Below are 24,180 nucleotides of genomic sequence, written 5' to 3'. Positions count from 1 at the left end.
GTTATTATATCAATCATCACTTTACAACATCTACTCGTCCCAGTCCGCTTCGTGGGCAATCCCACTAGGTAGCGGGACTGGAACAATCGTTGTCACCTCTTTTTTGGCAGGTAACACGTTGATTGTTTGACCTGCGTTCTCCACATACGACTCATATAATATCCCTTGTCCACAAGTTTGCGTTTGATATTGCGATATAGGCTGTCCAGGTAATGGACCAAGCTCAATCGGATGAACAAGGACATGGGGAAGGAAGATAACACCCGCTCTAATGGGCAAGAGGACAATGTGTTGTTCTTCGTCATTCTCAGACTGTGACTAAGTGAACATATAATATTAGAACTAGTAAGGCAACCTACGTCAGAGATAAAAGAACCCCGTTTTTTACCCAACAAGACCCAATCATCAGGATTGGCTTGTACATCAAACATTAACTTTTGGTTCTCTTCCTCGACGCTCAAGGGAATTGGAACACCCATCCATTCGGAGGAGGTAGATATGAGCAGTTTCATAGCAAGAGGACGACCCTGATAAACAAGCTTTTCATCAGTGGAAAGGGCGGTGATGCGTATTGTGGTAAGAAGCTGAAAATCCTTAGCACGAATGCTTGTCGTTTTCAATCTTGCTGCTTACGCGACGTTGTGGGACATCAACAGGAATGTCTAAGGTTCTCCATTTTGCGCTATTACTTCTGTTGTTTAACCCCTGTGAGAAAGATTTGATTTAGTAGATATCAACACCAATTCCAGAAACCTACAGCACAAAATTCCTTCGCAACCTCCGGTATCCGGTCCAAATATGGACGTAACGTATCTCCTAATGGCTCTCCGACAAGGTATGCTTTCCACCTTGACCGATCTGCTAGCACTTGACGTATTATATGCTCTACTTCTGCCCGAGCAGAAGGTGGTACAGTTCGAAGAGCTTCAACGACAGAGCTACGTATTTCTTAATAGCGAGATTAGTCCATCCTCGCCATATAACATAATGAGGACTTGCCTTCTTCAACCTTGCAATATTTGATAGACAGTCTTAAGGAGGGTGTTGAATCTACAGTAAAAAAATCAATATTGATATGTATGTAGTTCAATTTGATAAAGATGTTGACCTTTTTCAGTGATTTTTTTTCTAATTCTGAACAAGCATGATAGTGATTGTTGGGGTGTCACAACCACTGAATGTGTCGTCTTTCCACATGCTTCTACCTCGTAACTACTCTCATTTAGTACTGAAAGGTCAACAGAAAATATTTTCAGAGAATCATTTGCGTCTGCAGCGATGGTAAAATGTGAAAGAAGACTAATCAAAGGCTATTAGTATAAATGGCCTATACATGCAAAAAAGACTAACCATTGCGGTCGAAAAAAGTCCTGAACATTAACTGTTAGAGGTAGACCCATTTTCACGCATTGCGTATCAATCCACGCTCGTGAGCCCTTTTCGGTTTCATATTGTAATATGATATGCGCCTTAAACATCAAATTGTCAGAATAAGATCAAATCAAAGATTGAAAAGCTGTGTTCACTTGTGCTAATTCAGCTGTAGAGCTGCTCATGTAAGGCACATATACCTCCATAGCCTGGCCTAAAGATATGTCGCCAATGACAATTGACCCTTGTTCATTCAATTGTAAAGCTTAACATTCTATTAGTTTATGTTGAAACAAGCAAGAGAAAGCTTACTCCGATTATAAATCTTGGCTTCACTCAAGACGTAGCTGATATCTCCATTTAATGATTGCAATCTGAGGAAAGCACTCTTGATATCGAATCTTCCTCCTTTTATTTCGAAGACGATCTTTGAGTCATCATCCAGCCTCATATCGTATGGCATCCTCATCTTCACTTGTGGCCCATCATCATCTCTCCTAACCGTTAGACGTGTGATTTGGTCAGTTGTGTTGTATAGAAATGATATTCGGCCAAGGGTGATAGTTGCTACTCGGAGGATGTAGATACCTTGAGTAGATGTTGAACAAAGAAGTTTAACAGAATTAGACCCCGGCTGCAAATCAATATTTTTGCTGTAATAAAAGACACCTTCGCCACTAGGGTTGACGAAGTAAAGGGATATGCTGTCAATTAACACAGTCTACGAGAATAGATTAGCATTTACAAACATGGTATTCCTTCAATGTGGACTGACCGAACCGAGTCTATTAGATACTTTGACAGTTATGGATGTCTGATCATCTTCGAATAGGCACTCATCTTGCATCATAATGACCTCAAATGCCCTGTGATCTTTCACTACGTGCATAGTCAATTCATAGACCATGTCTATTCAAAGTGCCAACAGGTCGACTTACCATCAAGCCCAACATCCAGTGCTTTCAAGCCTTCGATAACAGTATCCAATTCTTCACCTTTGCTCGGATTTGTAGCACATACTTCCAGATAAGCTACACCCAATTCGGCCCAATCCAAGTCTTTGACATTATTTAGATGTTTATGCGCTTTGAAAGCAGTTTCCATGGCAAATTTGGATACTGGTTCCCATATTCTCTGTTCGACACAATCCATGGCTAAGGCCCTAGAAGAAGAATAGGCATTGTTCCATTCTTTTGAGATCAGTGCAAGAGCTGAAAGATCGGCTTTCAGTCGGATGGAGGATCCAATCTTGCCGAATTTGACATGGGCTTTTTGAGCTTTGTCTGTCAAATCTTTATAAAGCTCAAGAAACTTAGCATGATCGCTGATTGACTCTGACAAGAGATTGTTAGATATCCGTTGACGCCTAGGTACGGTAGGCGAAGGAGGGACTGATGAGGATACAGATGCTTCGTCAAATAGAATCGATGACTGTTGAAAGGGAAGGAGGGTCGAAGGAGGTTGGAACGGGTATGCATTTGGAAGATGTCCCAATGATACGCCTAGGCGTTCCACCTATTTTCGAATTAGGTCATCATGAAAGACGAATACTATACTTACTTGAATACGGGCAATGTCAAGAAGTTCTAACCTTGCAGACTCATATGTGGTCAATCCAGAATAGTTGCCGTTAGATCTGTCTGTATATGACCATCGATCGCACTTGGAGACAATATCCATACAGGCAGTATATGTCCATGACTCAATGAAATATTCGGCAAGATCGGACTAGAGAAAGCAATAAGTTTGATGTATGTGGTCTGGGCTTGAGCCTACCTCGTTTTCTCTTAAACGCTTTGCGAGACTAGCAACAAACCATTGCCCTCGTTTTGCAACCTCTGTGACTCTGCCCAACTTACCTAAGAGAATTCCCTGTCTTGCAAAAAGATAGATTCGAAAATCAAATATACTGATGGCACTGTTTCTGAGCATCTCTCTATAGGGTTTGACAGTAGTATCCAGTATTGGGAGGGAGTCGTCATTAGGACCATTCGCGCCGAGTTTGCCAATCCAAGATAAATTTTGTTCCTTTACCACTTGGAGGAAGGATGCTTCCAGTTCCTCGTAGACGATAAGGGAGTCTTCGGGCAGATTCACGAGCTCAAAAGATTGCGCAAGAGATTCCTGTATTATTATCAAAACAAGCCTATTAAATGAAAAAAAGCATATGTACCTTGAGTAAGAACCAAGTACAGAAATTCCATCCTACCATCAACCTTTGAGCTTCTCCTCTTTTAACCTCTTCCTCTCTTTCCAGTATTGCAGAGTCAAAAGCAGAGACAAAGCTCTCTTTGATCTTGTTGAGAAGCTCTGGCCAAGCCGCCGGATCTTTAGTTTCGGGAGGAGGCAGGTTCAATTGAATACAACTATAATGTACGTTAACGCAAGCAACAACATGGTATCATCATGTACTAACCGATCCACCTTACCGACATTGAAATCTGCTTTGAGCTTTCCCAAAACTCCCTTATCTTTCCCCCATACACTCTTGCCAGTCTTCTCGACAACACTAGGTGGATTAACTAGGACAATGAGGGCTGTATGAGGTGCCCGTCGAGCCGCGAGCAATGACAGCCAGTCACGCACAAAATTACGTGTCTGAGACTTGTAGATTTCGGCATCCTACAGCCCATCGTAAGCGATCAACATCTGCTCTATGCCCGGCACATACTTCACAAACAACAAAGCACATGTTTACAAGAGGACTATCAAGTACACTCTCTGCCATGCCCCTTGCTGAGCTGACTTCTCCTAGCTCCACGAGTTCCACATCTATCTCCTGAATAGTCCTTAGAGAGGTCCTTGATGATGATTTCCAATGCAAGTTACGCAGAGGAAGATGCGCTCTGACGCCGGCAATGGCAGAGTAAAGGATGGAAGAGGATGGAGAGGAGTTTACAGGAGACGGATGTAAGGTATATGTGATTTTAACGGAAGGAGACATTGCAAAGTGTAGAAGAATAGTTATAGACAGGACAAATCCAAGATTCTTGAATGATCTCAACGGGAAGTAAAAATGCTGACGTCACGACTTAATAACTGTAATCTTGTAAGTGCTTCGCCCTTATCACGCTTATGGAGGCGCTGCGGCGACCTCCGCTGTGTTGTGTAGCTTGTTGCAGGTCTGGCTCTGTCCATTATATTATTCAACTCGGAACACAAGCATTCCCTGAGCAGTAGCAGAGGATATATAAAGAGGAATATTGTAATCTATCTTTTCTTTAGATACTTCATTTCGATGCACCACCAGTGCTAGTTTTGCTGTATTTCGACCTTAAGCGTTTCTACCGCAACCTTAAGAACAAATTCTTAATTACAGTGAGGCACTCAAGCCTACAAATCTTATCAAAATAACATTGTCTAATGTTTATGCATTTCATTATTATTATTTTCTTTTTCTTTCAAGGAATTGATCGCAAAATGTCTCATCAACATGCAATGATCTACATAATTACAACAGGGCCTTATATATATTACCCACTACCTCTATTTAATTATATCCTAGGTCTCTATATGTGTATTCCTTGTCTTTCTCAAGAACGACGAACAAATACAGTGAGTCTTGTCAGACAGTGAATGATGGACAGAGAAAAGACATTGTGAGCTCAAAAGGTCATGCAACGATTAAAGCAGCACATTGCTTTGTTGACAGACAATCATCTATCAAGATAAAAGCAACGTTTCATCCTTTTCTTGTCAGACCGATGAGATGTTGAAGATAAATCAACAAATACGTTCTACGCAGTGCTAAGGTTACTAACATCTTTCAGATCAGTGTGTGTAGTTGATCTATGTATTTCATATACTCTTAAATACTTTTAGATACAAATGCATCTCTATTTTGTTGTCTAAACTGCATTTCTAACAGAGAGTGCCAGCGTCTAGTTTGAAGGTCTTGGTTTTCTACTGTAGAAAAGACAATATCGCTGTGTCGCTGACGAATTACTGAATATAATAGCATGGAATGATCAGCGCTGCCGAGACACCACGTCCGATAGACTAATGCAAGATACATGTATTGCTAGGTGTTGTGGCTGATGTGCAGGAAATGGATGGCAATGAATAAACAGATACACGATACAAGAAAAAAAAATTGAGATGAAGATCAAAATCCGAACAGAAATGCACCTATCCTACACTTTACCACCAATGACTCAACGTTTCTTGCACATAGCTGGCTGCAAACGGTAATTTATGATAGTCGCATACTTGTGTTCCAAGATCAGTTCATATCTGAATGCTTAATGATTCTTGACATACCGCTCTTAATCATTTTGAGCCTTGTTTTCAGATCGTTTCTATTTGTTGTGGTTTTGAAACCCCCTCCACAGCTACATGCTGCAGCAAGATTATCGGCCCGGCTTTGTCTGCATTTCTGACAGGCGATCTGAGGATTTAAAGTAAATTACAGTCAGAAGAAGAGTTCTTGTCACCTACATCCTGAATTTGATAGTGAGCGATCATCTTTGTGACCGTCTCAATAAGTGGTTGTTCAATTTGAAGTCGATCATATTCGGCATCGCATCGCTGTCGAGATGAGCTTAGCTTTTGAATACCACACTCGACGATTGCCGACTTACATGACACACCCAGCTCTTCCTCGCGGGCTCTAACAACTCTCCGCTCTCGGGGTCCACGCTTGGTAGCCTATCCGGATCTCTGCACAGATCAACATCTCTGATGGAATTGCATCGTTTGCATATTACCATCGGAACCTCAATACTTTCACAGGGTGGCTTGAAAGCCGCCTCACTGGAAAACTCTCTAATGCCAACAAGGTCAAGTAGATTTCGCTTCAAAACCTGTACTTCAATGTTATGGTCATTGGCCAATGTGTAAACTTCTATGATGGATTTGATGAGCTCGAGAGTCGGATTCGTTTGATTGCCTGTCGCTCCTGGGAGATCAGGAAACGCCAAAGTGTGTGCCAATTCGGAATCAAGGTGTATAGCAGCTTGTCGTCGCTTGACTGCAGCAATATCAGATAAAAGACGCCTTGTGAGGGTCTGAGAAATGCTTTTCTGCCCTGCCAAGCGTTCCTTCTCTTTGGCAGAATTGACAGTCGGAATGACTTCTGCGCCAGGAGTGTCAATATTGAGGTTGTGAATAACTCGCAGCGGCTCTCTACCGTCGGCAGATGAGCGCTTGGCGCTATACAGGGAAAATATAAAGCTGGCTACATGCTTCTCAAATATTTGTTGAACTCCAGGGGGTAGGAAGGATTGAATATTCCAATCCATACTGATCTCAAATTTCTTGGGCGGAGGCTCTCGACTGGCAGCCCATTCAGGAGACACTTTGACGCCTCCAAAATTAGCCACATCCCTCCATGCTAGATAGTTCCAGAACTGAGTGACCTCAATGATAAGATGGCGGAAAAGCTCCTGGGAGTTGGCGGCGGCGACAATATACTTTGCAAATGCAAAGGCACTTCCTGCATCAGGCTTTGACGTAAGAAGGAAAATTCGGTTAAAGTTGGCAAAAACCACCTGAGTACCTAAACGCTTGAATTCAGCTAAGAGTTGAAGGAAAACTTTGCGCATGAGACCATGAAGGAAGCGGTGAAGGGCTGGTTCAAACATATGACTGCTTGGAGAACTGATCCAGCGCCAGAATTGGTCAATTACAAGCTCGGCTGGTGAGGCTGTTCCTTTGACATGGGCGCGAGCTTTGTCAAGGTACCAGGCTCGAACCATTGATTTCATCACACCAAACGTCTGTGTGGATAGAACGGCATCGCCAAGCATTACGGATGTGTTGACAGTGCCTTTTGCATACTCGTCCAAGTTGTGAGAAGCTGAATCAAATGCAAGCGATCCAGTACCAGAACCTTCCATCTCGTTCACTAGCGCTGATTGAAGCACAGCGTTAATTGCAAGGTCAGACAACTCCATTTCAAGAACTGTGGAAGAATAGCAGCCATGGGCAGAAATTTGAGGGGATGGAAGGTCTTCACTAATATTGGTATCATCTTCAGAGCCTCCGAGATCGGGGCGAGGGGTCGACGACCACCAAATTAGCATATCTTGCTGCTTGAGACGACGAGCGAATTCAATATCAGCAAGAAAGACAGCAGTGTCGGCACCCAAATTCTAAAATATCTTGTAAGTATAACAGAAGTCATGAACATCAGGCATAGCTTACGCCGATTGGTATATCATAGTGAGAGGCAATCTCTATTTGCTCCTTGATCCATCCAGAGAGTCTCAAATACAGTCCCACCATCCGTCGCGATGTCTTCAAAAGCCACATTAGGTCAGGTTCTTCTTCTTTTCCCAGTTTATAAGTGACGAAAGGGAAATTTGAGAATGTGGAAGATTTTGCTTGATAGTAAGAATAATCAAATGGCGAGCAAAGTGCAATCACATTCTGGTTACTTTTGATAGCAGCCAAATCTTTTGAAAGAGCTTTGAGAGCAGATTGTTCAGACGAGTAATATGCAGTAGTGAATTCAAGCTCTTTAGGATATGAGAACACACCCTTTTCAATGCGCTCTACTCGATCACTGTAGAACTTGGAGGGATTCGGAAGCTGTTGACGGTTTCGAGCGGGATCCACCAGATAAATGCGAGCATCAGCGCCAGGCGAAAAGAAACCAACGATGTGTCGCGAGCCGACAGCTGCATGAAACAAGAAGTGATATCTCATATCACGCCCTTCATTGAGATATTTACGACGTGAAAGATTCGTTGGTCGCTCAAGATCAGTAAGCTCGAACCCTTTGTCAAGACCACGATTGAGACCACCAAGGATGCCTGGTCGTAACACACATGATGTGCCGAAGCTTAGTAGTGCACGCACTACTAGCGGAACTTGAAGTTCAAATGACCCGTCAACATTTGGGCTATTGATAATACTAGCAAAATGAGACTCTCCTTCCATAAATAGCACCTCATCAACGGACAATCTGTACAGGTGCCTCATAGTTTGTCCTCGAGGTAATGTTTTGACTATCTCTTCTACGTCGTACTTGTCAATTGCCAAAGTGTCGGGTGAGGGATCCTCTTTGAAGTTAAGATAGAATTCTCTGGGAACCTTCAAACGCACACTTTGGAACGTCCCATCAATTGCCAGCCAAAGCTTGAACTCTCCAGGTCGGTTTGTTGGAGCGATTTGCAGAACTTCCCATTCCTTAGAAGAAAGGTTGGTATTCTGGGTACGGAACATTGAAGTGACAGTCCCATCTTGTCTATGACCGGATTTTCGAACTCGAGCTCTCTCTTGTCTTTGCTGTCTCCACTTTTTCTTCATTACTCTAACGTAACCAGCATAATCTTCTTCAGGATTTGGCGGGATTTCTTCAATTTCTAACTCTTTCCTTTGTTCCTTGTCCTTACGACGCTTTACCACGGCTAGTTTTGGTCGAGACTTTGCATGACTATTCTCTTCTAGATCTTCTAAATCTTTGGTTTTCATCTTGTTGAACATGTCTGTCAACTTATGTTGCTGGAATTTGTCCTCTTTGGTAGCGATACGCTTGTAAAGCCAGTCAGGGTGCCTGATACGAGGAACGGGATTAGGAACCTTTTGAAGGGCTGCAGGGATGGTAATGAGTTTTTGAATAACAGATCCAAGCCTCTCAGTATAGTAATCCCAATCAAGGATAGTACGAAGATCAAAATCTGTCAAACTGTTGTCTTTTAACCACTTGCGCAAGTAATGTCTCTTAATGGGCTCCTCTGCGGTGAAAATGGCGACTGGGACTGCTCGCTCAGTCACAGGAGCACCGTTGGGTTTTGCTGAAATGATGAATCGACAAGAAAGACCTTTGTCCTTCACCATTTGTTCTCCTAAGAATTCTGCTAGACGCCTAGCTGTACTAATAGATGTTGATTTCTGACCAGCGTATTCTGCGAGTGTTTTGGACATGCTACGGTTTTCGGCAATGAGATCGACCAGTTCGTCATCATGGAGACTAGATGCCCTGCTTTGTAAAATGTCAAGCCACTGATCAGCAACAGTTGCAACAGCGGCATAACACTCCTCGATGGTTGAGCCAAGCAAGAACTTGTCGAAAATCTGGCTTTGGAAGATTTTGATCATTTGCAATTCTCCCCGACGCTTCACTTCAAAGCCCTTCAATTCTGCTAAAGAGCCATCAAGATTGAAGACAGCATAACGTTTCTTCAAAAGTTTATCCTCCTCTTTAGAAGACGGAAGAATCATAGCTTTATAAGGTCCATCTAGCTCAAAAAAGATAGAATTTTCCTTTTTGATGCTGTAAATCCCTTTCTCTTTGTCGATGAGTTCGTGATACTGATTATTGGTAAATCGAGCATGAACAAGATGATTAAGCATAACACAAGGATAGGAGATTCCATATTTCTTGCCATTCTTAAGTTTGAAGTTGAAATCTTCGGGGAAAACGCCAGGAAGCATACACCAGATACCATCGGTATCAAGTTCTAGTGGTCGACCAATTTGCTCTACAAGTTGTCTGGCCATCTGAATGATAGTTGCCCCGGTCAGACAAGTGATGCCCGCCATTTCCATAGAATACCATCTTGCGCCTTTCCTCATTACATACCCATAGAAAGAGTTCAAAATACACTTGTGTGCAAGTTGCAATGAATCATATAAGACAATCATCTTTTTGGCTTCGTCTACAGCTGCCACATCCCCGCCATCACCTACTGCCTTATCAAGGTTTTTTTTCCAAGTCTTGTGAAGGCCTTTGTATTCATATCGACGATCTCGAAAAGCTCGTACAGTGTCGATATAAAACGAATTCTCTCGTTGACATATAATTGTAGTTTTGGTGACGATTTTGGTGTCATGCGTCTTTTTGTAGACTTTACGAGAATAATCGCCAAGACGTTTGTGCAGGAGAGCAGACTGTTCCATAGCGGAAAGATCAACAAAACGACGTTTAGGCTCATAAGGACGTTTCGACGGGAACGTTTCTTGTTCAAGGGCGTATCGTACCATGTTGACTTCATCCCTTTTTGCTGGGAAATACTCCCCTCTCCAGGCCCATTCTAACCGACGATCACATTCTTTGTCCGGACGGTTGTAATCGCACACAGCGCAATCGGCTTCTTCCTTGATCGAATCGGGTTGTAACCGATTTGATAACATGATGTTAGGATACATTGCGGCGACGTCTAAGTGGTAAATGAGAGGTTTGTCAAATCGGCTTGGATTGTCTCGCATGCGTTCCAAAGCTGTTTGAATTTCCTTCTTGATTTCATTATAATTCTCGACTTCTTCCAGCCTGATCTTGCCTTCTTCAACTAATGAAAATTCCAAAGCCGCATCAAGATCATCAATTAGCTGTGGATAGAATCAGTAAACGACTTTAATTGACAGCAGGTATACTCACTCCTTGAATGGCGCTGGGCACAATCCTGAAGTTCGTAGGGATATCACTCCTGAAAACACCAGCTTCCAATGCCTCAACGTGACCACCGACATAGGTCTCAGAAGACAGCACATGCCCTTCATAGGTGACACCATGAGGTTCCTCATGCCGATTAGGCATGATGATGTGCGCGTCAAAAGCTTCCACCTATGATTTTGTCAATTAATATGGTGTACCTTAATCAGATGACCTCACCATCAACAACGTCTCGCAAAGAGTGCCAGTACCCTTTCTCAACACCTCGTCAGGGTTGAGAGGGATAATGTTGCACAGTGAGAATATGAAGGGGTGTACATATTTCATGTACAAATAATAAGTGGCAACCGCATCTGAAACGGAATACTGGGCCAGAATCTGAGGCTGTTCGATAGCGTATGGTGTCATGAGTTCTGGATCAAGTTCAATAGGGTTGTAGCCGAGTTTGGCTGTAGTGACGGCTTTGAGGCCCTGACTTCCTTGCGGAAGGTATGAATCTCGCTTCACCCACCTGAAACAGTCCATATGCATTGTCGAACGTGACTTGTATTCCTCCTCAATGTCGGGTTTAAACCCAATTTCTTCATACATACTGATGCCATGGATCTTGGCTCTTACGTCAACGAATGGGAAATCAAAACTGTCACCATTATAAGTGGCGATCACAGTGGGCTTAAAATCCCGAATGTGCTCAAACCATCTCCTAATCACGGCAGCCTTGTCAAAATGTCAATGAAATCTTTTGGCTCATAGGATGAAGCACTTACCTCATCTGGCTCATTGAACACTGTAAATTCTCCAGGATACTCATCTTTCGGTGTATACTCAAAATCATCAATATCTTCGCTCACAATCTCTCTATTGGTAATGAGATAGCCCATTCCGTCTATCATGTACGATATCATCATAATCTGGTCTGTCTGTTGATCCGGAAACTTGAGAGGCTGCTTTGTGGTTTCGATATCATACGCCATAACAACAGGATCTGCACGCTTAACGCGTTCTGGTATGCGTTTGAGGGTTGTTAGGCCAGTACGAGATGTAACTGTGTACCAAAGACCAACTCGGATATCTAAACGTGATGGTAAGCAAAAGTGTTTTATACGATCCGAGGTTGTGATACGCACTTAGATCGATAGCCACTCTTAGGTGATAAGCCAGATCATGTTCTCTGACCTCGATGACGCATTCCGAAGGTTCTCGATCTTTCTTTTTCCGAATATCATCCTCAGCACCCCAAGCTTTCTCTTCCTCATGACGGCCATTGGCAGCTGCTTCAGCGCTGACAACGTCGGCATAAGCGTCTACAGCAGTAAATTTCTGAGAGTTGCTCTGAGCCAGTGGAAGCAGATCGCGACGAAGAGCTTGAAGATCTGCTGTATTATGAAAGAACAGTTTGAGGAGTATAGGGGGAGCTGAAAGAAGGTGATTGGGCTACCAAAAATCAATATTGAATAATTTGTAAGCGTACAATCATACCAAGCTTAAATCCCACTTCTTCTCCATCTCTACACGTATCAAGATTCCTTCATATTTTTTTAATAGCCACTCCTCGACCATGCCCTCAGTTCCATTCTATTGCCGCATGTGGTCAACTGAGGCTTACCACAAACCGAATAAAGCAAACAACGAAACTCACTCGGCAGGACAGATAAAAATATGGCTCGTAAGGTATAGTCACTTTGAAAGAGCCTCCATGATCCTCAATAAAATAGTAATCTACCGCAGCAAGGCCGTTAAGATGTACATCGCTCTTGATTAAGGTCTTTACAGATACTTTAGCACATACAATATTGATTCACCAGCGTGTTGGAAACTCACTTGATGCATGTTTATCAGCCAGCCAATCTTCTCTTCACCTTCTGCTTTGTCACTTTCAAATCTCCAAAACCCAATCTTCTCATCGATATCGTCGTAAGATTTGATCTCCTCGAATTTCTCTGCAACAGCGGTTCCATCTTCGCGATTCAGTTGCGCCGAAGGACGCTCAATGCCATATGCCACACCACCACCCCTACCACGTCGCTTTCCAGTAAACCGGTTATTGCTACCACCACCCCTACCACGTCCTCTAACAAATCCTCGTGAGGACATATCGCGAATTTTTGGTTCGTCAAGAAAAACTGGAAAGATGGCAAAGATGAATTTTGGATAAAAAACGCGTCGCGACATCCAATGTTGAATGTCACGTGGTTCATTATCGCGTTTTCTTCTTAAGCCATGAAATTCTATATTTTAATTACAATTTTTGATTTTCATCTCTTTCTGTAAATTTTAATAATCATAAAAAGTCTTTAATCCTTCAAATATGCCGTACTCCATCAAAGGACTAGTAATCCCATCTTGTTTGTTGTAGACCATCACATTCTTCAACGTTGCATAGCGACCTAATCGCTTACCAGTCAACATGACCGTTGGGTGAGATTTATGGGTAGGATATGCCCACAAGTCAAGCTCATCTAGATGGATTAGCCATATTATGGAGCCTTATACCTGGCTATCTTGAGTACAGGCTTGTTGATCCAAACCAAGTTATCTTTCGAGGACTAAACTAGGCGAAATTGTATTTCTAATCGACGCGAAACAAGTTTAAACAAGTCTGAATGCCTGTAACTGTCATGACGCAAATTCGCACATTTACTATTCAACTCCATGCGCATACGTCCTTGACCTCGAACATAGTCATACCCACAAGGATAGGCTTGAGCATTAGGTCACAAGTTTTACCTATGGGTCGTAATAATGATGCTTCTATCATTCTATAATGCAAACATCGATATTTAAATAGATCGCAGATTCTTGACAGTCTCGACAGTCATGACAGCGAAATCAAACACTAGATGCTGAATATTTTCTGTATTTATCGTCTATCCTCTCTTGCACATATTGCTTGTGTATTTCCAGCATTCTACATCTATGTAGAGTTCTTATTTGTGGAACGAAGCAGGTAATACCTAGTCGTTTCTACAAATGTGTACATTCTTTTTGAATATGGCGGCAAGATGTGTAGAGTTGTAGATGATATTTATCGTGCATCGTGCCGACCTTTTCGTTTTGCTTCGGATATACGATCCTAGGCTTTTAAAAACATAGCGTACGCTTCGTTATGTGTTTCCTCAACATATGGATAGCCCAGTTCGTCAAGAAACTTGTCAAACATCGGATAATCTCGAGGCGGGACTTGTACACCGATGACAACCTTGCCGACGTCTATATTAGAATTCAAGTCAGTAATAGCAAGATTCATACATATAGCAAGGCTTACCAGCTCCATGATTACGATAATGAAACATGGAAATGTTCCATTCTACTTTCATGCCCTTCAGGAAATTACCCAATGCTCCTGGTCTTTCTGGGAATTCAAATCTAAAAACGCGTTCGTCGTCTACACTACTTCTACCACCGACCAAATGCCTCACATGGCTCTTTGCAAACTCATCTTCGCTCAAATCAACAGCCTCAATATCCATAGTCTTGAATTCCTCAAAAATTTCTGTAATCTCTCTGGCACGAACCTCCGGAGAAGGTCCAGAAGAGGAAGAAGAGGCAGATGAGAGGAGGAACGAACAGATGATGTAACCTATTTGATTGTTGGAATATCGGTATGAAAATTCAGTCACCGCTCGTTCACCCAGCAAGGAATGAAATTTTAAGAAACTGAAGAATTTTGTCAGCAACCACTTCGTTTGAGGAATACAAAAAGACTTGCCTGCCAGGCCGTTCAGGTATCCTCACGCTCATCAACACTTCTCGTCTTTCACCAACATCTGCTCTCTCGGCTACAAATCTGAGTCTACCAAAGTTCATGTTGCCGCCAGAGATGATGGCGACAAACCGTTTGCCGGCACCTTGCAGGTTATTGCGAATTATGTGAGCTTTAAGGCCAGCGAGTGCAAGAGCGCCTGATGGTTCAGGTATAGATCGAGTTTCTTTCTCACACATTAATCTGTTGAACCTAGAGGGGCTAGAGAAAAGACAAACCTTCAAATACATCCTTGATGGCAGCACAGATTTCGTCATTGTTGACCTTAACCACGCTATCCATGAATGCTTTGCAGACTCTGAACGGTTCTTCTCCCACCAACCTCACAGCCGTTCCATCAGCAAAGGGCCCGACCTCATCCAAGAGGACCCTCTTGCCTTCCTGGAGGGATTTTTCCATTGCATCTCCGTCAACAGTCTCCACACCATAAACACCCACAGAAGGCTTTGCTACTCGCTTCATATAAGCCGCGATACCAGCAGACAGGCCACCTCCGCCAATGGAAGCAAAGATACCGTCAAGTTCATCAGCATCGGTGATTTGGCGACAAATCTCCATGGCCACAGTTCCCTGGCCGGCTATAACATATGGGTTGTCATAAGGAGGCACAAAGGTGAAACCTTTTTCTTTCTCGAGCCGCAGGCATTCAGCTTTAGCCTCGTCGAAATCACGACCATAGAGAACTATCTGAGCTCCTAGACGTTGAACATTTCTCCACTTAATAGAAGGAGTAGAGACGGGCATAACAACTACAGCGGGGACATTGAGAGCTTTACCTGAAAGAGCTACGCCCTGTGCATGGTTTCCTAAAGACGATTCTTGAGTCAGCGACGAGCAACATTCGATTGCACATACCCGCAGAACAAGTTATAACGCCCTTTTTCTTCTCTCCTTCAGAGAGGTTGGCCATCATATTGTACGCTCCCCGGATTTTGAAAGAAAATACTGGCTGGAGATCTTCGCGCTTGATCCAAATCTAGGAAAACAATCAGTAGCAACTCGTCGATCCTTTTCCATTACTCACTTCATTTCCAAGACGGGTAGAGAGATTGACAGCGAACATCAGAGGAGTTTCTTTAAGGTTGAGAGGGGCTGAGTAGACCTTTGCTGTCCTTGATCAATGCTCAACTTTGCTTGATTATAAGGATTATGACATACACATCAATATCATTCTCAGGTAATCTGGAACCTGATTCCCATTTTCGTCCTGGAGAAGGAAATGCGCCGGTAGTTTTTCGTATAAATGAGAAGGGACAACTTCATCCTTGTGTCCTGCTGGAAGCGATGGCATGGGTGCTGCAGAGGAATACTCGTTTATTGCTGTGGAGTATTTTAAGAGATGGGAAGAGCCAGCAGCTGGATTCGGTTTCGACATGCTGTATTGCTAAGTTTTTCTTTCCCTTAATAACCTATGTGGTAGAAATTGCCATTGTTGAGTGGTTTATGAGTCGGAGAAGAAAAAATCAATCATTTTATAAAAATCATGAATTTGGGCAACAAAATGAGGCGGAGGTCTCCAGATAGCCCAAAAAAATTCGGGACATGCCCAACTTTACAAGTAACGTATTTCATCTTTCATTTCATCTTTCTTTTTCTTCAATCTTTTTTTTCCCATCTAATACCTACCATGACTAGCACCAAAGGTGCCTACTATAATGGTGTGCTAACTGCTGCTCTTCTAGCGGGTTCATGGGCAGAAAATTTACCGGCAGCTACCCCGAATGGCTCAGCGCTGACATGGGGAGAACTTATCAGGAAATGGGGAAAGCATACAGGTGCAAGTAGGTGAAGCAGGTATACTGACATTGCGATGCGCTAACGGTACTAGACACAAGGCTCGTTAACCATCTTCGAGACATTTCTCTACTTTATCTCTCGCGTTCTCATTCCCTAGCGTCTTCCAGCTTCCTCAGTGTTCCACCGCCTCATCAGTCTGCAGGTAAAGGGAACCAACAACTGCAATCATCAGAGTCCTCACCTTCTGCGTCCGCACCAACACCAGCCGATAGCGGATCTCAGACAATTTCATCGTTTGTGCATATCCCGCATCCTCATCTGAGACGGCATAAACCAGAACCTATTGATGAGAGCGCGGAGTCCAATGTCACGGTCCGGCCTAAAGACGCAAGCAGCCGGGCGGCACCCTTGAGCTCTGCAGAAATAGATGGGGACGACTCGGATGAGCACGGAGCGTGGGCTGAAGGTCAGAGTTGGTGGACTGGATTAGCACCTGAGTTTATAGATGAGGCTCGCGACGGACTCAAGGCTCTGGAAAACCTCTGTGAAGGAAATCTATCTTTCGAGCAACTCACCTCTGCAAGAACTATTCAAGCATACTATCTGCACTCTTTTGGATCTCATGACGCTGCTTTGAAAATATTAGAAAATATAGAATGGGATGGAGAAAGCCGGTCTGGCATACTTAATGGGGACGCAGCTGTACTAGAGAGAGTACGGGCCAGATGTCTTCAGGGTAGGCTTTTGATATGCTGTATTGGAAGATCTGGTTGATCTTCTGTTTAACAGGTCTTTGCTATGAGCTGTGTTCCAACCCAAACTATGACCTTGCTTTAAAGGCGTACCTCTCCACTGTTACCTTATTGCAATCCCTCGTTGCGTTTTATTTCCCTACACCTGCATACCTTGGTCAGGTGTCTTCTTCTCCAAAAGCTTTCAACGCTTGTCGAGAGGCATACCGGTGGCTATCAACCGCTCTTGCTCGGGTGTCTGTGCTCTCAGCAAGACAACAAGGAGCCGGCTACCAAATGTTGAGAACACTACGAACATACCATGCATTTAGCTCGTCATGGCCTGCAGAATTCCGGCCTAAACAACGTCAGAAAATGCTCATTCTTTATCTTCGTACCTTGTACGCGACACCATCGCCATCCTATACTGACCCTCTATTATATCCAGTGCCCCCAGTCACTGAAGTGCCTAAGCATCTATGGAGAAACGAAGTTCTTCAAGTTATGACAGAAGGAAAAGATCTGTTGACTAGGTCGACCTCGTTTCCGAAAGCAGGTACTATTAATTACCCTGTCATAGTCTTTTCTCAACTTTGCGTTCATCTTTACTCACTCCTTCCCACACTAGACTCACAGGTTCTGGATATTCTCTGGTGGGCTATGGCGCTCACTTTCCACTCTCAGTCCATTCTTCGGTATTTGGTTAGGATCTTGATTGACCGGCGCGATTACCTGGATGCTCGTCGGATATTCGAGCTCTACGTCAGATTGGTCCTAAAATCAAGGCAAACAGCTCAACCAGAAGTCCCTTTACAGCTTCAAAGTAAACCTGGGGATGAAAGTCCAACGTATTCTACCACTATACCGAGACAGGCCTCGAAAGGTACTGGCCATCATCAATATGCATCATCCACGGAAAAATCAGAAAAACAAGATGCCAGCTACGAAGCTGATAAAGAAGCTGACTTTGTTCTCACTTTACTTGCTGGTGTGAAGCTGCTTTATGAAAATTTGGATGAAGCTGAAGAGGCGTGGCGTTATGCATGTTTGGCCAGTGATGCTGTCCGAATAGGGGGACTGGAAGGCGAGGAACAAATAGACGTGGAGAGCAAAGTGGAAGAAGCCAAAGGCATTGTCCGAATGGCCCTAGCAAAACGAGTTGATGCCCACACTCGACCGACATATCAATCTCAATCCATTAACCACCTCATCTTATCCATTACCCTTAAACCTACACCTTCAGCTTACTATCACCTTGCTCATTGCTATGCTGGTGCACGTCAAATGCCGAAAGCAGTAGATGCAATCAGAAAAAGCCTCGAGATGGATGAAAAGAATGTGGAGGGATGGCATTTACTGAGTATCTTGTTGACTGCCCAGGGCGATTGGGAAGGAGCAGGTAGAGCGTGTGATGCTGGCGTGAAAGTGTGGCAAGAAAGAGAAGACCGATTGGTTTTTGAACCTTCCTCATCTTTCACTAGCCAAACCGTTCCGAATGAAGAAGGCGTCGCAGTTGAAGGTTCTATAACCGAATCTCTAGTGCCTATGCTTCTTCCCACTGGTGTATTCACATCGCTTCCTCCCCTTTGTCCTGCTTTGCCACCATGTGCAGCAAGGTTGGCACAGGTCATACGCCTGCGAATGACTCTGAACGCCATTGTAGAAAAAACTAGTGGGTGCGAAGCCGCAATGATAAAGCAGCAAGAACTCTTTGCCTTCTTCTCAGAGCGTTGTGGGAGAGGTGGGTCAAAAAGAGGGAGCACAACTGGTAGCAAGAATGACGATGGGTCATTGACAGGTAGCTATATCAACATTCAAAACGAGAGTAAGTTCAGTCTGTATAATTAAAGTTGACTAATAGGTGATTGTTAGCCAATGCTGCTGCTCAAAACATCCCCGTGCTGACAACTCCTATCCCTGCAACGCCCCTCGTTACTTCACGCCCCTCATCCCCTCTTAGCTCCTCTAGCTCTGCTTCAAATGGGGGACGTCGTCGATCTGCTTCCCTCCGGCATTTCAAATCTAAACATCTCATTCTTCCAATGCGTGCTAAAAGTTTACGCGGTAGTACGACATACGATGATAGGACTGGAAGTCGTATCGCAACCCCAGCTCCTACAAAGAGCAGGACAGTATCTATAAGCTCGATTGCACCGACTGCTATCCATTCGCATTACCGTACCTCGCGGCCTACACCTCTACCACCTGCTCCCATCTCTTCATCAATTATTGATACGCGTACGTCGGAAGAAAAGAGGATTTTAAGTGATCTTTGGTTAGCCAGTGCGGCGACATTCAGGCGATGGGGTAAACTCGATCAATGTCTAGTTTCCATCATGGAAGCAGAAGGGCTGGATCCTGGAAATGAGAATGTATGGGCTCAGTTGGGATTGTATCATGTTGTCACTGATGCTGCGAACGGCAAACAACGGCGGAAATTTGGAGAGGACGAATTAGATAAGGCAGAAGCAGCGTTTATCAAAGCGTTGTTAATAAGAGCAGATTATGCCCCCGCAACTATCGGACTTTCCAAACTCTACCTTTCTGACTCGACATCTACGACTCTCTCCTCAGATGCTCAAACAGGGCTACAAGGTGCTGATCTAGCTGAATCACTCTTGAACCAATTGACTCAGTCGTTCGGTTGGGATAATTCAGAAGCATGGTATATCCTCGGAAAGGTCGCAAAAGTTCAAGGAAGAGAAGAACGAGCTAGAGAGTGTTGGGAATTTGCTCTCAATCTGGAACAAGGCAGAGGGGTTAGGGACTGGGATGTTGTCAAAAATTGGTTATAATTTTTGACCGGTGCCAATCTATTGGATTGAGGGAACAGAATGTCTTGTAAAACTAGAGGAAGACTGTGCGTTTTTTGGGATGAGTCCTTGATAAAACACAATGCATATACAACATAATCTCAAAAGTTGATATACAGTTTCTCTACTGTATATTCTTTACCTGTCCAAAACACATTTTTCGACCCAATATTCGTGTAATCTAATATCTCCACTGAGTTCAGGATGGAAACTAGTAGCCATCTTCTTTCCTTGTTTGATCATTACTGCAGCCAAATGGTCGGGATTCGGATCACCCAGCGTTGGATGATTGCTCGGAGGAAGAGGGGGTAAGTGGTCGCTAGAGAGCGAAGCAAGCACTTCGGTTTGGGGAATACTAGCGGGAGGAGAGTCCAATCGATAAACGGCTGGAGCTCGAATGAACACTGCGTTGAAAGGTTTCGATGGATTGGAGATATACGGTATATCCAATGCTGTTTCAAAACTTTCCAACTGGCCTGTAAGAAAGTTATTCGGGTTCGTATAATCATGATCAGTTGCAAGACACACCACCATAGAGATTTCTCCAGACTTTTAGCCCTCTCACCCCATTCCACCCAGTCACAGGCTTCTTCTTTCCTCCACCGATTCCATCTTCATCAGCCATCAAGATCATGCCCGCACAGGTTCCCCACATGGCTTTAGCTGGGTTTTGGGCAAAAGTTATTAGTGCAGGTAGAAGACCTGGAGTAAGTGAGGCCAGGTGGGATATAACTGTGGACTCTCCACCTGGAAGTATTAGAGCCTGGCATTTCTGTACAGGGACATCAGCGAAGCATTCCAAAAGACTACAATCAAGACAGACACACCATGAGCTCGTCAACGCTGCGAACTGGTATAGCTTCAATTATGTAACCAGCTGGTTGTAACCTATGGCATGTTGGTACACTTGCAGCCACCAATTTCCATGTGTCTTACCTGTGGAGGTAGTTGATGTGCTCAATAAAAGCGCCTTGAAGAGCTAAGAGTTTCCATTCAGGTTACAGGTAGTCATAAACTTGAGGAAAAGAATTACGAACCAAGAACGCCAATAACTATATTGTGTGGCGATTCTGAAGACTGTATAGTCATACTGTGCGCACAAACAGCTTGATATGGATAAACCAGTCAGTATAATGCCAGAAAGACAAGGGAATTTTGATTGCAAAGGAGAAAAGATAAGTAGAAGAATGAAATGACTTGATTTATCTCAATAATAATTTTTTTTAAATATGAAATCGGCCTAATTGATCCACAGGTGGATATCGCCGCCTGAATTGGCCCTTTTTGATTCCGAATATAGATTAGATAAAGCATATGCGCTCATGAATAGATTACGTAATTTAAGAGGTATTATTGTCATCAGATTATCTTTGACTTTATAAAGGTTTGCAAAAGAATACAAAGAACGTCAAAAGAATAATCGGCGCGCAAGACTGTTATCGATCAGCAATTTTTAGTTGAATAGGCAAGTCAATGTCAAACAGAATAAAATCACAGCTATCTTTTCGAGTCTGGAAGACATAGACATACTGTTAGGACTTGGGTTGGATCTTGGGTCTCTGAATTAAAGGTCTTGGGGCGAGAGGTAGCTTCGCTGAGATATGTCCAACTGGGGCAGACAAAGACAGCTATTCAACTTCATTCTCTAGGGATCATAAATGACGAGTCCTTTTTTATATCTTTGAGGCTTTTGCGGTAGTCATCCAGCTATACCATTTCTGAGGTATACACAATGTCCTTAGCTCTCTTGCCCTTTCCCTGCTCATGATCCTGACAGCAGTATACTGAAATACCCTTGACACAAAATCAAAAGCACATCCATACTTCATCTCAGAACCGATTGACTCGAAAAAGCAACAGGCACTTGTACCGCTTGGAGGATCGATCTTCGTTTGCAGAGCAGAGGCATGTCAGTCTTTTGTGTAATACTCAAGCCTGTGGAGGCAGCTTCACATGAATCTTGTATCGATGTCCATGTGTTCCGCAAAATAAGCTTTGAAACCACATTCCATGCAGAGAGCTTTCACCCTGCTTGCCACATAGATTCCAGCTATAATCACTTCTTGGAGAGGATCATCAAGGAAAAAACGATGAAAGAAAGGGAAAAGAGGGAATTGGATGTTCCATTCGCTATCTAACCTGTCAGAAACACTTGATTGTGAGTCTATCGACCTTTTGTCTCAGTCAAGAGACAACGAGAACAGGTAGCACATAATGTTCAAGTATACTGTTAAAGAAATGCAGAAGAGCTTTGGTGGTAAGAATGAAAAGAATTTTGATATTCATTTGCGCTGCTTGGAGAATGGATTGTTAAAAGTTATGACGTGGAATACGGAGTCTCTTGCATCTCCGCAAACAGATAAGTTGTTATTCCTCCAATCCATGATCTCCCTCGTCTAGCCAATTCTTTTTCATGTTTCTAAACTCTTTCAGCTAATTCAATATCCACCTTAATTCGCTTCTGCAACTAAAAAAGAGACTTCCACTGTCTATATATTGGAGACCATGCCTCCCAAAGCCTCGGTTATTCAGCAACCCTCTCTCTCACCTCCACCGATAAACAATGGCGCTCAAGATTTATTGGTCATTCAAGATCTAATGGACACGCTCGATCAGATACCTCCTGAGCTCACTAGGGTGCACAGTGATTTGAGTGAGCTCGGCGCAGTCCTTTACTGTGAGTTATGAGACGATGAATAGATATAAAAGCCACAAAGATGTTAACTGCACATGTATAGCTACCTTGGTCAGCCTCGAAAAGAAACTGTATACCTTGATTGATTGGATTCAAGATCCTACAGTTTCTCCTGAAAGACGATTTGAATTGTTACAGGAGATTGCTGAAGAAGCTGCCAGGTATAAGCTGGGCGGAGATGATAAAATCAGAGTAGCAGCCGGGGCGTGTGACGGTGTACGTCTACAAACTGCTACGTTGCAGACTGTTGCTGACAAAATTCATTGTTTGGTAGATTATGAACCACCAAAGACATATTTCAAACCTCCTCACTTCTTCTACTCTCCTCAATCCCTCACCACCTTCTCCTTATACACAGGCTCTTACCCTTCCATTTACTCAGCCTGTCGCCACCTCTCGACGTGCCGCGCGCGCTGTCAACTCTCCTTTTGGTGGTAGAGGTGGCTATCCAGGTAATGCTGGTCCACCAGAGGCAAGAGTTGGCGATACGCCTAGTAAAAAAAAGAGAAGCAGGGTGTATCAACTCGGTGCTCGGGATGATGATGAAACATCTAGCGTTGGGGGTGGTGAAAAGAAGAAGCCTGTCAAACGTCGAAAGCAGTGAGAATCGCTCTTTGTTCCCCAGACTAAGCTTTGTCTGACATGTCATAGAAACCGCGCTGTCTCTCCTACAGATTCCATTGCTTCTACATCCGCCTTTTCTGGAAGGCTTATGGAGCCCCGGACAGCCCGTCAACTCGCTGCCGCTGCCAACAAAGCTCGCCGAGAGGCCGACGATGGTGGATCTGACACTGAATCGCGAGCCGGTAACGATCGTGGAGCCCCTTTGCAGCCAAATTTTTCGACCGATTCCAAAGTACTTAGCCTAGATGTGGGTAGCCGGGAAGGCAGTGGCGTACGGAGCACTATTGTCACGCCTACATTTGACTACTCCACTGTGATGGGATCTGGATTGGACGCCAAGCGTTCCTCAAGACGAAGTAACAAACGTAATGCTGTAGGGATGGGGGCTGGGGATGAAGCCGAAGAAGAGGGAGAAGAGGAGTTTGACGATGATGATAAACCCGAAAGGGAAGATGAGAATCTGGATGGAGACATTGGAGGCACCGTTGATGATCTCGATTCTAAAGTCTACTGTACATGCAGACAAGTTAGTTATGGGGAGATGATTGGCTGTGACGATGATGAGTGTGAGATTGAATGGGTGAGTTCTTCAATAATAGCCATCAGATAAAGATTGATGGATGTGCAAAAAGTATCACATAGGATGTCTTGGCCTTGACAGAACGCCAGAAGGTAACTGGATTTGCCCTAGGTGTCTCGATAGAAGAAAGAAACAACCAAAAACTAAGAAGGCCACTAGGGGCAAAAGCAGAAAGTAGGCGCGCTGTTCATATATGTCTTGGGCCCAGTTGTAGGGAGATCTTGTAAAGTATCTTTCATGGAAAGTTGTAAAACCTGGCCATGTAATGCCTTCCATCTCTCCCTATTGACCTTGATGCTGGTCGTTGTGGTTGGTCGACCATCAAAGCCGCCTTTTTGCCCATGTTCCTCCAACACATGCATAATCGACAGATCCTTTCAACAAACAAGTCATATCGTGTGGTTGATTTGTTTGGAATACACAAGATCTCATGGCAGGCGAGTATGTGATGAACAATACACGGAGACATAAAGAGTCACATAACAAATGCAACAAAAAATTATAAACTCCATAAATCAAGCCGTTATGT

At 43.7% G+C, this 24,180-nt stretch overlaps 6 protein-coding genes across 6 annotated transcripts; 2 read left to right on the top strand and 4 right to left on the bottom strand.

The window, feature by feature from the left end:
• Nucleotides 1–30: 30 nt before the first annotated feature.
• L203_106203 (uncharacterized protein) lies at nt 31–4,315 on the bottom strand (the record flags this gene model as incomplete). Its single annotated transcript, XM_066215561.1, has 16 exons — nt 31–312; nt 360–584; nt 634–705; nt 758–948; nt 1,000–1,050; nt 1,109–1,299; nt 1,351–1,469; nt 1,527–1,636; nt 1,684–2,092; nt 2,147–2,250; nt 2,310–2,886; nt 2,932–3,099; nt 3,148–3,495; nt 3,545–3,737; nt 3,788–3,993; nt 4,043–4,315. The coding sequence occupies 16 exons, from the start codon at nt 4,313–4,315 to the stop codon at nt 31–33; spliced, it is 3,519 nt and encodes a 1,172-aa protein (XP_066071658.1).
• A 1,196-nt stretch (nt 4,316–5,511) lies between these two features.
• Nucleotides 5,512–12,802, bottom strand: L203_106202 (DNA polymerase epsilon catalytic subunit A; the record flags this gene model as incomplete). Its single annotated transcript, XM_066215560.1, has 12 exons — nt 5,512–5,579; nt 5,632–5,758; nt 5,809–5,898; nt 5,952–7,463; nt 7,516–10,644; nt 10,694–10,879; nt 10,928–11,425; nt 11,476–11,780; nt 11,836–12,142; nt 12,188–12,283; nt 12,348–12,473; nt 12,530–12,802. The coding sequence occupies 12 exons, from the start codon at nt 12,800–12,802 to the stop codon at nt 5,512–5,514; spliced, it is 6,717 nt and encodes a 2,238-aa protein (XP_066071657.1).
• A 979-nt stretch (nt 12,803–13,781) lies between these two features.
• Nucleotides 13,782–15,846, bottom strand: L203_106201 (threonine ammonia-lyase, biosynthetic; the record flags this gene model as incomplete). The annotated part of the gene is made up of 7 exons (XM_066215559.1): nt 13,782–13,918; nt 13,974–14,365; nt 14,418–14,637; nt 14,690–15,277; nt 15,327–15,447; nt 15,496–15,578; nt 15,630–15,846. 7 exons carry the CDS (start codon nt 15,844–15,846, stop codon nt 13,782–13,784), a joined length of 1,758 nt encoding a protein of 585 aa, XP_066071656.1.
• A 252-nt stretch (nt 15,847–16,098) lies between these two features.
• On the top strand, nt 16,099–19,734 carry L203_106200 (uncharacterized protein; the record flags this gene model as incomplete). The annotated part of the gene is made up of 4 exons (XM_066215558.1): nt 16,099–16,252; nt 16,300–16,944; nt 16,998–18,764; nt 18,812–19,734. The coding sequence occupies 4 exons, from the start codon at nt 16,099–16,101 to the stop codon at nt 19,732–19,734; spliced, it is 3,489 nt and encodes a 1,162-aa protein (XP_066071655.1).
• Nucleotides 19,735–19,890: 156 nt separating this feature from the next.
• On the bottom strand, nt 19,891–20,841 carry L203_106199 (pyridoxal 5'-phosphate synthase, glutaminase subunit Pdx2; the record flags this gene model as incomplete). Its single annotated transcript, XM_066215557.1, has 5 exons — nt 19,891–20,228; nt 20,281–20,524; nt 20,580–20,640; nt 20,689–20,731; nt 20,790–20,841. 5 exons carry the CDS (start codon nt 20,839–20,841, stop codon nt 19,891–19,893), a joined length of 738 nt encoding a protein of 245 aa, XP_066071654.1.
• A 1,416-nt stretch (nt 20,842–22,257) lies between these two features.
• On the top strand, nt 22,258–23,829 carry L203_106198 (uncharacterized protein; the record flags this gene model as incomplete). The annotated part of the gene is made up of 5 exons (XM_066215556.1): nt 22,258–22,429; nt 22,491–22,663; nt 22,722–23,047; nt 23,099–23,651; nt 23,704–23,829. The coding sequence occupies 5 exons, from the start codon at nt 22,258–22,260 to the stop codon at nt 23,827–23,829; spliced, it is 1,350 nt and encodes a 449-aa protein (XP_066071653.1).
• Between the last annotated feature and the right edge of the window lie 351 nt (nt 23,830–24,180).

Source organism: Cryptococcus depauperatus, chromosome 8, assembly GCF_001720195.1.
Source record: "Cryptococcus depauperatus CBS 7841 chromosome 8, complete sequence".
Lineage (NCBI taxonomy): Eukaryota > Fungi > Basidiomycota > Tremellomycetes > Tremellales > Cryptococcaceae > Cryptococcus > Cryptococcus depauperatus.
This window is presented reverse-complemented; position numbering and strand designations above follow the sequence as displayed.